At 39.6% G+C, this 16,176-nt stretch overlaps 1 protein-coding gene across 2 annotated transcripts in view; it reads right to left on the bottom strand.

Annotated features, from left to right (window-relative positions):
* The window catches only part of KCNMB4 (potassium calcium-activated channel subfamily M regulatory beta subunit 4), a 63,336-nt gene that overhangs the window by 34,421 nt on the left and 12,739 nt on the right, over positions 1-16,176 (bottom strand). For both annotated transcript variants that reach the window (XM_047066881.1, XM_047066882.1), the window contains exon 2: positions 39-166. In XM_047066881.1, coding sequence (XP_046922837.1) covers positions 39-166 — 128 coding nt within the window. The remainder of the gene's footprint in view (positions 1-38; positions 167-16,176) is intronic.

Below are 16,176 nucleotides of genomic sequence, written 5' to 3'. Positions count from 1 at the left end.
CAAACCATTTTAATATGCACATGTAAATACTGGCTTACCTTTGAAATTGATTAAAATAGCAAGTAAATGGCTGGGAACCAATCTCATCTTTCCAGTACTGTTGCCAATTCATGACACTTTCCAAGTTCTTCTGATTTTCTCTCTTACAGGGAGGAATATAGGAGCACTAACAAAACAGAACACAGAAAATAAAACTATTAGTCTACAAAATGTTGAGAGGTAGTCCTTTTTTTAAATAGAGAGATGGTATTATGCACATGGTAAATCTAATTCTGATCTACCTAATTTTTAATACAACCAAAGTGAAATTGTTAAACCATATATCAAATTTTCAATTTGGAACAATTACAGAAAATATTCCAATAACAAAAATGTGGCAAAAAATAATCTTCAGTAATTACAGTATGAGAATAGATTATAAACAATTAGATACAATATAATAGCAAATTAAAAGCATAATATACTCTCTTTTTTCTGTGGGCCTGCCAAGCAAAAAAAAAAAAAAAGAAAAAGTTAATTTTTATCCCAAGTTGCTATCTATGGACCTTGATATTTTCCTCTTCCACTTTTAACTCCCAAATCAAGCACTTGGCTCTCCTCAGATGCTGCTCTCAACTGCTGAAACTCAAGTTTTCTTTTCTTACATTCTCTTGGACAATAAAATCAGCAGAAAAGTTCCTCCCCCAAGTACATAATCAATGCATTTTGCTAACCAATGCCTTTTCCTAGCGCTGCCTCTAACAAAGTAGTTCTCTCTGAAGGGACCCAATTACTCTAAGCAATTCAGAATCAGCAGATTTGGAAAATTATTCTTAACTCTAGATGTTAAAATTAACCATTAGCATTCGAATCCATTTTCTCTGATTCAGGTTTTTTTTAAGTTTTTGTTTTCGTTTTTGTTTTTTTAAGTCATCTCCACACCCAGCATGGGACAAAAACTCACGACCCTGAAATCAAGAATTAGACTCTCCACTGACTGAGCAAGCTAGATGCCCCTCCAATTCAGATTTTTATAATAATGATGATCACAGTGCAAATTTACCCTTATCGAGTGTTTACAATATGCCAGCCACTGTAATAAATACTTAGCGGGCTTTAACCATGTGCTTCTTACAACAACCCTAAAATGATCTCTTATTTTACAGATGAGGAAACTGAGATTTCTGTCCGCTCTACAGCTGGATGCTGGTGATTTTGTCACATTCAACTCCCAGATGTTCTATCAAAGTTTCAGATGTTGAGAAGAAGAAAAACAAAACAAAACAAAACCAGTGACTTTATAGTAGAATTTGATTCGCATTATTTTACAGCATATAACTTGTCAACACCTTCCCACTATTTTCTGGTTAAAATAAAAACTTTTCAGTATGATGTACAACCCTCTTCAGGATCTGCCCTCCCCCTCCTGTGGGATGTAGCCATTTAGAAGCACACAGTCCCCAGATCTTCCATGTGCTGTCACACCTACTGGACCTACTGGCTGGTACATGCTCTTCTCTCTTCTTTTAATGCCCTTTTCCTTTTAGTCCCCTTCTTTCAAGATGCAGCTCTGGGGCATCTGTCTGGAGGAACCTTCTCTTCCTTACGTGACAGTTAAGTCCCCCTCATTTGTCCTGCCACAGGCATCATACCCCATGCAGCCACAGCTGTAATCACCGGATCCCACTGGTTTGTTTTCTATCAGCTTCCTCAATTTGCTGGCAAGTTGGAAGAGGGCTCTTTTTTTTTTCCCCTGCATCTTCACACTTAGGGCCGTGCGTGGTAATAGTGAAATCTCAAAAATGCTGGTAGAATTAATAATAACACACTTATATAAGTTTTTTTTTATTCAAGATGATGAAGCCATTTTCATAGTAGTTAAATTTCTTTAAATTAATACAGAAATATTTTCAAATTTTAGTAAATTTGGTTACTTTCTGTTATATGTAACAAATCCACAACATGTTATGCAAATCTTATTTTAATGATTGGATAACTGGATATTTACCTTCTCTACATACAGTTAGTGTTCTCTTAATAACAGTGTACGGATTTCAAGCGGTATTACAAAGCTGTAATCATCAAGACAGTAGGGTACTGGCACAAGAACAGACACTCAGATCAATGGAGCAGAATAGAGAACCCAGAAATGGACCCACAAACATATGGCCAACTAATCTTTGACAAAGCAGGAAAGAATATCCAGTGGAATAAAGACAGTCTCTTCAGCACATGGTGCTGGGAAAACTGGACAATGACATGCAGAAGAATGAACCTGGACCACCTTTTTTATACCATACACAAAAATAAACTCAAAATGGATGAAAGACTTAAATGTAAGACAGGAAGCCATCAAAATCCTTGAGAAGAAAGCAGGCAAAAAGCTCTTTGAACTTGGCCATAGCAACTTCTTACTCAACCCATCTCTGGAGGCAAGGGAAACAAAAGCAAAAATGAACTACTGGGACCTCATCAAAGTAAAAAGCTTCTGCACAGCAGAGGAAACAATCAGCAAAACTAAAAGGCAACCGACAGAATGAGAGAAGATATTTGCAAACGACGTATCAGATAAAGGGTTAGTATCCAAAATCTACAAAGAACTTATCAAACTCAACACCCAAAAAACAAATAATCCAGTGAAGAAATGGGCAGAAGACATGAATAGACACTTTTCCAAAGAAGATATCCAGATGGCCAACCGACACATGAAAAAATGCTCAACATCACCCATCATCAGGGAAATACAAATCAAAACCACACTGAGATACCACCTCGCACCTGTGAGAATGGCTAACATTAACTCAGGCAACAACAGATGTTGGTGAGGATGTGGAGAAAGAGGATCTCTTTTGCATTGTTGGTAGGAATGCAAACTGGTGCAGCCACGTTGGAAAACAGTATGGAGGTTCCTCAAAAAATTAAAAATAGAGGGGCACCTGGGTGGCTCAGTCAGTTAGTGTCCAACTTCAGCTCAGGTCATGATCTCATGATTCATGGGTTTGAGCCCCGTGTCGGGCTCTGTGCTGACAGCTCAGAGCCTGGAGCCTGCTTCAGATTCTGTGTCTCCCTCTTTCTCTGCCCCTGCCCACTCACTCTGTCTCTCTCTGTCTCTCACAAATGAATAAACATTAAAAAAAAAAATTAAAAATAGAACTACCCTACAACCCAGCAATTGCACTACTAGGTATTTATCCAAGGGATACAGGTATGCTGTTTCGAAGGGGCACACGTACCCCAATGTTTATAGCAGTACTATCAACTATAGCCAAAGTATGGAAAGAGCCCAAATGTCCATCGACGGATGAATGGATAAAGATGTGGTATATACATACAATGGGGTATTACTCAGCAATCAAAAACAATGAAATCTGGCCATTTGCAACTATGTGGATGGAACTAGAGGGTATTATGCTAAGTGAAATTAGAAAATCAGAGAAAAACAAATATATGACTTCACTCATATGAGGACTTTAAAACACAGATGAACACAAGGGAAGAGAAGCAAAAATAATATAAAAACAGGGAGGGGGACAAAACAGAAGAGACTCATAAATATGGAGAACAAACTGAGGGTTACTGGAGGGCTTGTGGGAGGGGGGATGGGCTAAATGGGTAAGGGGAATCAAGGAATCTACTCCTGAAATCATTGTTGCACTATGTGCTAACTCGGATGTAAATTTAAAAATAAGTAAGTAAATAACAATGTGACATATAAAGCTAAAGCTTTCTGTGAAATCCTGAATTTTGAGTTCTGCCAAAGCAGCTGTTAGGCTTAGAAGCCATGGAGGCCAGTAGATAGGGCTCCAGTCCTACTATCTCTTGGGTGTTTGGACTGGAATAAATTACTTCTGTTTTCTGGACTTCATTTTTTCTCATCTGTAAAATCTCCAAAATAATGTCTAGCTCTATATTTCTTTCTATGATTCTCTTCTTGGAAGTACATCAAGATAGGACCCAGCAGAAGACAGGACTACACTGTTGCAGTATTTTTCCCAGAAGAGATCCTGAGCACTGGGGAAGTGGCTGGGAAGCCTGACTGAGCCAACCATTCCAGCCAGCAAAATGGACAGTTGTGGTAGGTCCTTTCTTGGAGACCTGTACTTAGCTTAGTGTTCATAAGCAGCCTCTGCCATGTTTTTATTACTTCCTACAATGTGCTGGACATTTCCTTTACTTCTATTACAACATTTTTTTTTCTATACCATGGTCAGTGAGTGTATCAAGTGAGAGTAGGTGGCACCTGATTGTGCTCTTTGAAGGGAAGAAGTGTGAAACAAAAATCCACTGGAGTGTTTTTTGCAATGGCTAGGCTCAACACAAGGGGTTCACTAAACATTTTAGGGAATAACAACAAGCACCAAATGTAATTAAGGCAGATTTTTAAATTTTGCAAATTAACTCAGTTTGAAGCCTTGCTATTTTTTTTTTTCGGGGGTGGGGGCGGGATGGGTTTAAAAGAAATACCTCCACCAAATGACAATTCTATGATTTGACCAGAAGTCACATCCACATGTTTCTGGAAAGGTCAGATAAAAACTTTCAGTGAGTGAGTAGAGTGTGTATTAGGTATGTTGTGGTTTCATATGGGAAAAAAGAAATATTCCTTGCCTTTAGGATACTTTTCTTTTTTAAGTTTATTTATTTTTGAGAGAGAGAGAGCACGCATGTGCGGGGAAGGGGCAGAGAGTTCCAGGCAGGCTCCAGGCTATCAGTGAGGAGCCCATCTTGGGGCTCAATCCCACAAACTGTGAGATCATGACCTGAGCTGAAATCAAGAGTCAGACGCTTAACCTACTGGGCCACCCAGGCATCCTGCCTTTAGGATACTTTGAGATAGTGTTGGTGGATTTTTAGAAGCAAAGTCTTTTTTTTTTTTTTTTTTTTTTACATTGGGAAAAATGCCTGTAATCAAAATTCAAGTATTTTTTTTTTTTTCATGCATCACATTCTTTCCAGGAGTATCATAGATGAAATAATGAGCTTAGGGGTGCCTAAGTGACTCAGTTGGTTAAGCAATTGATTCTTGGTTTCAGCTTAGGTCATGATCTCATGGTTCATGAGTTTGAGCCCCATGTTGGTCTCTGTGCTGACAGCATGGAGACTGCTTAGGATTCTCTCCTTCTTTCTCTGCCCTTCCCCTGCATGTGCTTTCTCTCTCTCCTCTCTCTCTCTCTCTCTCTCTCAAAGTAAACAAACATTAAAAAAACCCCAAACTATTAAAATATGAGTTTATAATACTCTAGTAATTTCTAAAGCTCACATCGCCTTAAAAGGAAAATTTTTACTTATTTTATATAGACAGAGACTGTGAGAGGGGTAGGAGAGCAGAGGGAGAGAGTGAGAATCTTAAGCAGGCTCCATGCTCAACAGCGAGCCTGACTCAGGACTCTTGATTTCAGCTCAGGTCATGATCTCATGGTTGGATCTCATGCAGGATCGAGCCCTGCAACAGCTATTAGCAAGGAGCCTGTTTGAGATTCTCTCTCTCCTCTCTCTCTCTGCCCCTCCCCCACTCATGCTGCTTCTCTCTCTCTCTCTGTCAAAACAAACAATCATTCAAAAACAACAATATCAAAAAAGTGACACAAACCTTAAGTTCTTAAAACTCATTATTGTTCATTTTCTTGTACTTTGATTCTCCCATTAATTTGTCTTTTAAAATTTCTGTGAAGCCTAACTCAGATTCTCCCTAGATCCCTTCTCAATTCAGGTGGATCAACATAGATTAAGAATTTTAAAATAAGTAATAAATACCAATCCAAAGCAGTGTTCCAGGGGGGAAAAAATTGGAAATTCAGTCAGAGACTCCTTTCCTCTCTGGACTGTTCAGACCTGATGGGTTTCCAGGCACTATAACAGCTCCACCATGAATAGCTCACCATTGGGGGAGGGGCAAAAATGATAATGTAGACCACCATATCATCAGCAACATCACTTTCATCATCATGACTAACATTTATTGATTATATGTGAAGCATCTCATCATGGCAAATCTACTTTAATCCAAGTGAGCAAATATTATAATCACCTATGTTTTACAGAAGAAAATGAGGGCAGAGGTTTAAGAAAACTTTCCCTCAGTCACAATGGCAAATGGGAAAGTTGGGATTCAGATTGCAGAGTGTCCTTAACCACTGCCCCACGCTGTGCCGTGTCTCTATCTCTAGGGCTTCCCACTTTTCTCTCTTTGGAGCTCCCTGCTTTGGGGGGAAGGAAGGTGCCTTGACTTTTGCCTCCCTCTCTCAGAGAACCAGTGTAATGATTCTCTGGGAATGGAATTGGTGTAGCCCTCCCGAAGACTGATGGGTCAAGGCAGACTGGGGCAAAGCTTTGTTTTCCCGGTACCTTCTCAGAGAAGTGCATTGTAAGTCTTTGCTTGTTCCCTCCTCTCTCCATTTGGCTCCAGGGGTGGTTTTTGGTGCCATGGATGTAATTTCACTTAGGTGAATTTACAGACACAATGTCTTTGGTCATAGAGGACAATGAGCGTTCCCTGGGAGAAACTTCTTCATTCAATTCTGACCTTTTTTGTTTCTCATTTGCAAAGGCAGCATTTCCCAATTTCTAATATTATCACCCAAATAACCTTCACTATTATCTGTGTCATTTGCTGCCTAAACTTGCATGAAATCATTTTCTTTAAAAAGTGAAGACAAAAAGAAGAATGTGATAAAATATATTTGTTTGATGCCTACCTGGTAGAAAAAAATTTTTTGACTTTTGCATTTATGCACCAAGTTGACAGAATCGAGTGGGCTAAGACTTCAGTGAGTTTATTAAGGGAAGATACAATCATCATTTGATGTGGAATATTTGATTATGTACTTATTATGACTTATTTTTCCATTATCTTATTTTAGGGTTTATCAAGATTTATAAGAGCATTCTTTGCAGCCTATCACAATGGATTTATATTTTAATAGTACCCTCTTGAGTGTGTTCTTTTGTGTCTTCAGGATTGCATTTCAATCATGTGGGCAGAGTAGGCAGAATTCACTTTCTTCCTTTACTGAATCATTTAAAAAACCATTGCACAATACATGTGATCCATTTAAACATCGGGGAGCGAGTCTATGTTAGACATTATCTAAGAAACATAAATGGAGAAACTGTTTTTTTCTTCCAGTTTCTTTACTGACTTCAGTTGGTTAGGGAGGGTAGTATTGAAAGACATAATACTAGAATGGATTTAGCTGATTAAATAATTTCTGAAGTAAACTTGATTAGAAAATGAATTCTTGGGGCTCCTGGCTGGCTCAGTCAGTAGAGCCTGCAACATTTTCCTTTTTTTTTTTTTTTTTTACATTTTTTTAACGTTTTTTATTTATTTTTGAGACAGGGAGAGACAGAGCATGAACAGGGAAGGGTCAGAGAGAGGGAGACACAGAATCTGAAACAGGCTCCAGGCTCTGAGCTGTCAGCACAGAGCCCGACGCGGGGCTCAAACTCACGGACCGCGAAGATCATGAGCTGAGCTGAAGTCGGCCCCTTAATCGACTGAGCCACCCAGGTGCCCCCCTCCCTTTTTTTTTTGAGAGAGAGGGCAAAAGTGAGCAAGGGGCAGAGACAGAGAGAGAGAGAGAGAGAGAGAGAGAGAGAGAGAGAGAAGTGGGGCTCATCCGAAGCAGGGCTCAAGCACATAGGATGCAGGGCTTGAGTTCACAAACCACAAGATCATGACCTAAGCAAAAGTCAGATGCTTAACCGACTAAGCCACTCAGGTGCCCCGAGAGTATGCAACTTTTCTGATCTTGGGGTCGTGAGTTTGAGCCCCACGTTGGAGAGATTCCTTTAAAAAAATTTTTTTTAATTAAAAAAAAAAAAGAAAATGAATTCTTGAAACATTATCTACTGGAACATGGGTCTAACTATATTTTATCCTATAATTCCCCATTTTCTGAAATCCTGTAAGATATATGTGTCAGCTATGATGTGTAACTTGAATGACAGTTTTGGACAATATAAATGTATAATCAGGAAAACACTGTGGAATAAAAAGTGTAACTGAGCCATTTATAAACCCCATAATGTTTTATATGCCTCGACTTCATTAATTGTGTATACGCACACACCTTATGAATGCACGTTAACTTAACAAACACATACAAAATTACATGTCAGCTAAAAAAAAAAAAAATTAAATTCTAGGGCAGGTGGCTCCAGAATCTGTATCCATACCTGAAAGCTAAATGAAAATAATCTTGTGGAAGAACTTGAAGATCAAACAAATGGCTTAGAAAACAAAAAGCAAGGCTAAGAATAGGAGAAGCTACAGTAAGTTCTTCAGAGAGAACATGGTGCCCAGCCTACAGCGTGTTTGTCAAAGACTGTTCCAAAGACCACCTGGATTGTTCATCAAAAAGGGCCAACCTCCCGAGAGTCTGATTCAGTCAGACCAGGAATCTGTATTATTAACAGCTCTCCTTCACCCTTGGAATGACACATTTTTAGGATTGATAATTTAAGCAACAAGCCATTCTTGATTGCTGAGTACAGGACAGTGTGCAAAGAGGAGATATTACTCACCCTTTATTTGTCTCTTCCCTTCCTTCCCAGGAGCGTGCCTTGTAGTAGTAGCATGAGCAGTAGCTTATTCACAAAGTGCTTTGTGATTACAAAAGAGGAAGTGGAGATCTTGGCTTTGGGGGTATGATAGAGGCTTCGCAAAAGAGATGATTTTGATTTGTGTTTTTTAGGTTGAACAGGAGTTTGCTTCTCAGAGAATGGGTGGGGAAGGTGATATTCTGAGAAGAAAAAATGGAATGTGCAATGACTTTGTGTATAAATGTTCCAGAAAGACTGAGTCATCTAATGTGCTTGGAGGATAGAGGGCATGGGGGATGGCGTTGAGAAATGCCCAATTATCTGAACTACTACTCACTAAAAATTGCTTCTCTCTCCTTAAATGCTTCAATGAGAAACTGCTTGCTACCTCCTGCAGAGTATTCCCACCCACCCACAAATTTATTGTCATGTGTTGATACTATCTGCATTCTGTAATTCAGTAATATTCATTTAACTTTCAGATTCAAGCAGACTGTTAAGGTTGGTGGTACTATTAAAACCGAGAAAAGTTTCAAATAACATTCCACTTTCAAGAGAAAATAGTTCATTCATCTTTAGAGTTAGAAAATAAAAATACCGTGTCTACTAAAAATAGAGGCTAAGTCTAAATAGAAAAAGTCAAACCAAAACAAGAAGTTTTAACCCGGAAAAAGCTCAATAGTTATTATGTATAACAAGCATGACAGTACATGTAAAAATGTGTTCAATGGCATATGACTGTAACTTAAAATCTTTGAGATGACCAATCCTCATGACCATACAGAACACTGAAATGAAATAAAACTTTCTTAAATTTCATGCATGCATTCAGATATGCTCATTGATGGCATTATTTATGTATTGTATTGTATACTGTAAAGTGCACACATTTTAATGTGTGTATACATATTTAATGAAATATGACAACCACCATTTGTTTGAAAAAGACCAACAAACCCTATCCATGCTAAGTCCACTTTAACCAGGATTGATTGTGTTGATAAGAACTTGATGTTTCTGGGGCACCTGGGTGGCACAGTCGGTTAAGCATCTGACTCTTGATCTTGGCTCAGGTCATGATCTCACAGTTTCTGAGTTTGAGTCCCACATACAGCTCTGCACTGATAGTGTGGAGCCTGCTTGGGATTCTGTCTCTCCTCCGTGCCCCTTCCCCACTTGTGTGTGCGTTCTCTCTCTCTCTCTCTTAAAATAAATAAATAAAGTTAATTTAAAAATTAAAAAAAAAAAACAACTTGATGTTTCCTACTTGTGGCAGAATGAGTTTTCCAAAGATGGCTGCACCAATATGTATCCCATTTCCTAAGCCATTTCATAAGTCAATGTGACACTGACACTCTTCTCAGTGTACAGCTTTATCTTTCCTTCTTTAGAACATGGATGAGTCTATGATCCTGTGTGACTTCCAAGGCTAACTCAGAAAAGGTGACACAGCTTCTGCCCGTAACTCTCTCTTGGGAATGTCTGCCCTTGGAATCCAGACACTATTCTGTGAGGAAGCCAAAACTGCCCTGTGCAGAGAGATCACACTATAAGGCTTGTGTGGAGAGGAACCGAGACCCCCACCCAATAGCCAGCATCAACTACCTGATATATGAGTAAATGAACCTTCAGATGATTCCAGTGTCCAGCCTTTGGGTATTCCACTGGGACCTCAGACGTCATGAAGCATAGATAAGCTGTCCCCTTTGTGTCCTAAATCTCTGACCCACAGAATTTGTGAGCATAATAGAAATGATTTAATCCACAGGAATCTTTTTTTTTTAATTTTTTTTTTCAACGTTTATTTATTTTTGGGACAGAGAGAGACAGAGCATGAACGGGGGAGGGGCAGAGAGAGAGGGAGACACAGAATCAGAAACAGGCTCCAGGCTCTGAGCCATCAGCCCAGAGCCCGACGCGGGGCTCGAACTCACGGACCGCGAGATCGTGACCTGGCTGAAGTCGGATGCTTAACCGACTGCGCCACCCAGGCGCCCCTCCACAGGAATCTTTGACAGTGGCTAACAGATCATAGGACCCCTAGGACTAAAAAGGTGAACACCCTTTAAGGTTCTCCTTGATCTACATACCTGAAAACACCTGAGGTTTGGTGAAATGTAGTCTAATGGGTCACTGTGACACAAGACAGGGCTCCTCATCCAATCCTCAGGCCAAAAGCTCCTTGAATGAAGTGAAGGCTGGGAAGGCCCTCTGAAGTAGCACCTACCGAAAATCTAACCTTTCCCCAGAGAACATGCAGACATTTACCAGAGTAGCCGTGTAGTGCGGAAAGGGTAGACACTTATTTTATTTTTTAAGATTTTAATTCCAGTGTAGTTAACATACAGGTGTACAATATAGTGATTGAACAATCACCTGGCAACCATCGTTCGTCCTCTCTAGTTCAATGTTTGGTTTTTGGCTTGTCTAGAAGGGGCAGACATTTAGAGTGTTATAGGACTAGCTCTGCACTAACCTTAATGCCTGAGGGCCCTAGTCTGACTGTGCTCCCAATGGGGGCTCATAGCATCAGGAGAAAAGGGAGGATGAGCACTGGGTGTTGTATGGAAACTAATTTGACAATAAATTTCATATGATAAAAAAAATAAAAAATAAAAATGGACAGATAGAAAAAAAAAAGAGAGAAAAGGGAGTTTTGGCCCAGGTATCACAATGGGCCCAGTGAGTCCATGAACTCTCTTATGGTTATTCCTACAGATCCCAAAGGTATAGATATAATACACATACTTAACTCTAGTCCTAAATTCCTCCCTTGACCCCCTTACTCATAGACAGAACTCTGAAACTACCTGTTCTTTCTCCAAATAGTAAACTGATAAGCCAAGACTGTCACCCTAGGAAGTCACAGAGATCACAGGAGTGAGGATTCCTACCACGTCCCTATTTAACTTGCCTATTTGGCTCCTGAAGAAGGCAGATGAGTCTTGGAGAATGGCTGTACTGTTGAATGAATCAGTGGTGGCCCCAATTTCAGCTGCCATTTCAGATATAGTCTATTTACTGCAGCAAATAAACTTACCACTGGAACCTATCCTCTGGTGACTGATCTGGCAAATGCTATTTCCTCCATTTTTGTGGACAAAGAGCACCAGAGACCGCTACACTTTTACCTGGTCGAGATGGTGTAGACTTTCCAGACTTATTCAGGATTGTCCTACTCAGCACTACCTCAACTTTCTTTGGTTCTTATGCTCTGCTCTGCAGTAGAACAGAACAGAACAGTATACATTGATGATACCAGGCTGATGACTGGACCTGGAAGCAGGGAGAACATGGTGCCCTAGATTCCTTGGTAGAGAACAGATGTGCCAGTGATTGGGAAGTTCGGGACCTGCCACCTCAGCTATGCTTCCGGGAGGCTAGTGGTCTAGGGAATGTCTGGATACCCCTTCCAAAGTAAAAGACAAACTGCTGCATCTTTCACTCCTTAAAAATAAGAGTCACAATGTTTGGTGGACTTCCTTATATTTTGGTGGACACATATATATCCACTTTAGAGATCGCTACTCTGACCCCTTTACTGAGTAACCCCCAATACCACCAGCTTTCCGTGGCAGCCAGGGCAGGAAAACCCACTCCAGCTGCTCCAGGCTACAGAAAGCCCTGTCAATTCACCTCTTTGGCCCAGGGCCTCCAACAGTCTATGAGGTCTCTGCCAGATTGGGGGGTACATGGAGCCCACCAAGAGCCCTGATAACATAAAGCAACCCTATGCTTTCTTTGGAGAATATTTCCTTCTAAGAGACCACTGACTTACTGCTGAGTGCCAGTAGGATCTGAATGCCTGAACACAGAACATCATTACCATGCTATCCACTGGACACTGGGCTTTTTGACCCACTGAAACATAACGGTGGGGTTTACAGGGCTGAGGCAGGTAGTGCTGGGAAACAAGTTTCATAAGAAATGGCTCACACTCCCAATGCACCCTCTCTTTCTTATACTATTACCTTTCCCAACCTGTCCTAATAAACAGTTGCTTACGAGGCCTGTTTTTCTACTACTGGGATATATGTACCCCCAGGAGTACTCTGCAGTGTGCTGGTGGGTATTTAAAGCCTTTGACCAGTTTGGGTAGATGAAGAAATCTGGCCTCAGGCAGCATAACTCTGAGGAGAACTTCCGATTGTTTCTCTCATAAGAAATGAAGTTGAAGGTACAGACCTACACTGATTTATGCACACTGCCAAATAAATCACAAACTGCGTTTTGATTAAAGGAATGAGACTGCGTTTAAATCATCAGAAACAGAACTCTGATCAAAACATGAAATCTAGAAGTTGTATTTCCCATGCATCCCTTCTCAGGAAGCTTCTTGAGGACGTATCCACCAAAACAACAGTATAAACCAAGAAAAGAGGACCACACTGGGTCAAGGAAACAGAGTACTCAACATGGGAGAAACACAGCAGGCCTAAGGCGTAACCAGTTCAATTTGGGGCAGTAGTAGGCTGAAGGAATCCAGAATGGTATCCCAGGAAATTTCTTTAAAAAGAAAAACGTGTAACTAAATGGTCACCTATTATGAATAACCATATGAAAAACGGTGTACAAAGTGGCTTTACAATTCTTTGGGAAAATTAAGAGAAACGGTCATAGGAAAGTAAGAAATTATGAGAAGAAGATTATCAGCTCAAGGAAAATAAACAGTTATAGAAATGAGCAATAATTTACATAGTTAAAATATGTTAATGCCCAATATTAATGTAGCCAAAAATTAGGATTGAACCGTATTTAAAGAATGAAGGGCAGAAAACTCGGGTGGGATGGGATGGTGTAAGAAAACTAAATCCTCACATTCCATCATAGGGTCAATAGTATCTAAAATATACACATCAGAGCCTACTATTGGGAAACATGGAGATAAATATTAGAGAAAAAATAAACTAAAAATATTTAGTTGTGTCTGCATTGCAAAAGGGATCGAGACAAAGGAATCTCAATAAAGAAATACCCCCTACTAATAAAGTTATAGCACAATTTGATTTTTAAACCTACGTTCATAATAATAATAGCAAATATTCATCAAAGGCTTACCATGTGTGAAGCACTATTCTAGATGTTTCACACATATTAACTTACTTAATTCTGATAACTTGATGAGATAGGTAAAATTACAGTCTTCACTTTATAGATGAAAAAACTGAGGCAGACATGTTAAGTAATTTCCAAGGTCATACTGCTATTTTGATTAAGATTTAATTTAAAAAAAGCATAATAGATACACAAGGTAAAAATGCAAATACTGGGAAAGGGTACAAGCTGAAATGTCTTTCTCTGACTTTGATCCTGACCCCCAGACAAACATGCTTAACAGTTGTACATTCTTCCGATGTTTCCTACATTTTATTTTAACATAAATGTGAGCACACTCTTCTCTGTTTTGCCCTTTGTCTTTCATTTAACAATATATCTTGGTGCTGTCATATCTGCATATAGAGATCTATCTCATTCTTTTTTGAATTTTACTACATGGATATGCAAGAATTATTAATTAAAGGTGTTTCCAGTCTTTTGCAATTCCAAAAAAAGCAACAAACTTCCTTTTACAGGCATCTACACATACATGAGAACAGGAAAAATCAAAGTGTGTCTACATTCAAAACTTATGACTACAGGGGCGCCTGGGTGGCTCAGTCGGTTAAGTGTCTGACTTCAAGTCATGATCTCACAGTTCCTGAGTTAGAGCCCCACTTTGGGCTCTGTACTGACAGCTCAGAGCCTGGAGCCAGCCTTGGATTTGGTGTCTCCTTCCACCCTGCCCCTCCCTCGCTCTCTCTATCAGGAATAAACATTTAAAAATTAAAAAAAACAAAAAAACAAAAAAAACAGGGGCGTCTGGGTGGTTCAGTCGGTTGAGCGCCCGACTTCGGCTCAGGTTATGATTTCACAGTCTGTGGGTTCGAGCCCCACGTCGGGCTCTGTGCTGACAGTTCAGAGCCTGGAGCCTGCTTCCAACCCTGTGTTTCCCTCTCTCTCTGCCTCTCCCTCACTCTCACTTTGACTCACTCTGTCTCTCAAAAATAAATGTAAAAAAAATTTTTTTTAATTAAAAAAAAATTTTTTTTAATTAAAAAAACAAAAACAAAAACAAAGAACACTTATGACCATAGTGTTGCAAAGCGATTGTGCCAACTGCATTTCTGCTAGCAGTTTATGAGAGTACCTATTCCCATGTCCTTAAAAAAATAAAAAATAATCTGGTACAATTAAACATTCTGATAGGTGAAATATGGGACTTCTTGTGTGAATTTGCATTTTTAAATAGAGGTAATGATTTTTCCATATTTTTAAAACTATTTGTATTTATTTTCTGCAAACTGACTATCCATGACTTCTGCCCATTTTGGTTATTTTCTAAGAGTCTTTACATGGAAGAAAATTAATCTTCATCACACATTGCCAATTTCCTTCCTTGTTTTGTCTCTTTTGACCTAATTTGTGGTATGTTTGCTATATAGCCATATGTAACTTTTAAGAGCGCAATCTGTGAAAATTTATGCAATTAGACCCACATCAATGACAAACTCATTACCACTGTTATCTCACATAGGATTTTACATAAATATTCTTAAGCAAAGCTGTCCCATAATTTCCATCTGTACATGTATGTTATCATAGGTGTTTTTTTTTTTTTTAAGTTTATTCATCTATTCTGAGAAAGAGAGAAAGCGCAAGCAGGGGAGGGGCAGAGAGAGAGAGAGAGAGAGACAGGGAGAGAGAGAATCCCAAGCAGGCTCCACACTGTCAGCTGTCAGCGAAGAGCCTGATGCGAGAGGCTCGAACTCACGAAGCATGAGATCATGACCTGAGCTGCAGTCAGTCGCTCAACCGAGTCACCCAGGCACTCCCGTAGGTGTTTGTTTCAATGTAATCCTAAAATTATTTTAAAAATTTCAGAAGTTTTCCTTGTTTCTGTGTGCTTTGGCAGAGTTTAAAATAGGATTAACGTTACCTGTTTTCATACAATTGAACTGGAAGCATTTGCAATTGGGAGTTTCTTTGTAAGATTAGTGAGATTACACTAATTACAACTAAATTGTAATTCTTCACTGAACTGCCTGCTCATGCTTGCCTTGTGTGTTAGTCAGGGCTCTCTAGAAAAACACAGGACCAATAGAATATATGCTGACATATAATAAGAGATTTACTATGAGGCATTGGCTCATGTGATAAGGGAAGCTGAGAAGTGCCACAATCTACTGCCCACAAGATGGAGACCCAGGAAAGTGGGTGGTGTAATTCAGTGGAAGTCCAAAGGCCCCAGGTCACAGCAATACCAATGTCATGTTCCAGCTCCAGCAGAGAGCAAATTTGCCCTTGCTCTGCTTTTTTGTTCTGTTTAAGCCCTCAACAGATCAGATGATGTCCACCTGCATTGGTGAGGATGAATCTTCCTTATGGAGACTACTGATTCAAATGCTATTCTCTTCCAGAAACACGCTCACAGATGCACCTAGAAATAATATTTTACCAGCTCTCTGGGCATTCTATTAGTCCAGTGAAGTTGGCACATAAAATCAACCATCAAACCTCGTGTTCCACTGAAGAGATGGTCATTTATTGCTAAGAGCTCTTCACTTGTTGTTTTGAATCATTTCTCGACCAGTGTGAATATTCTCTCAAATTTGT

Source organism: Lynx rufus, unplaced genomic scaffold (genome assembly GCF_022079265.1).
Source record: "Lynx rufus isolate CCGP_SWC_20201006 ecotype Redwood Valley unplaced genomic scaffold, mLynRuf1.p SCAF_7, whole genome shotgun sequence".
NCBI lineage: Eukaryota > Metazoa > Chordata > Mammalia > Carnivora > Felidae > Lynx > Lynx rufus.
The sequence above is the reverse complement of the archived record's forward strand: the minus strand, read 5'-3'. Positions and strand labels throughout refer to the sequence as shown.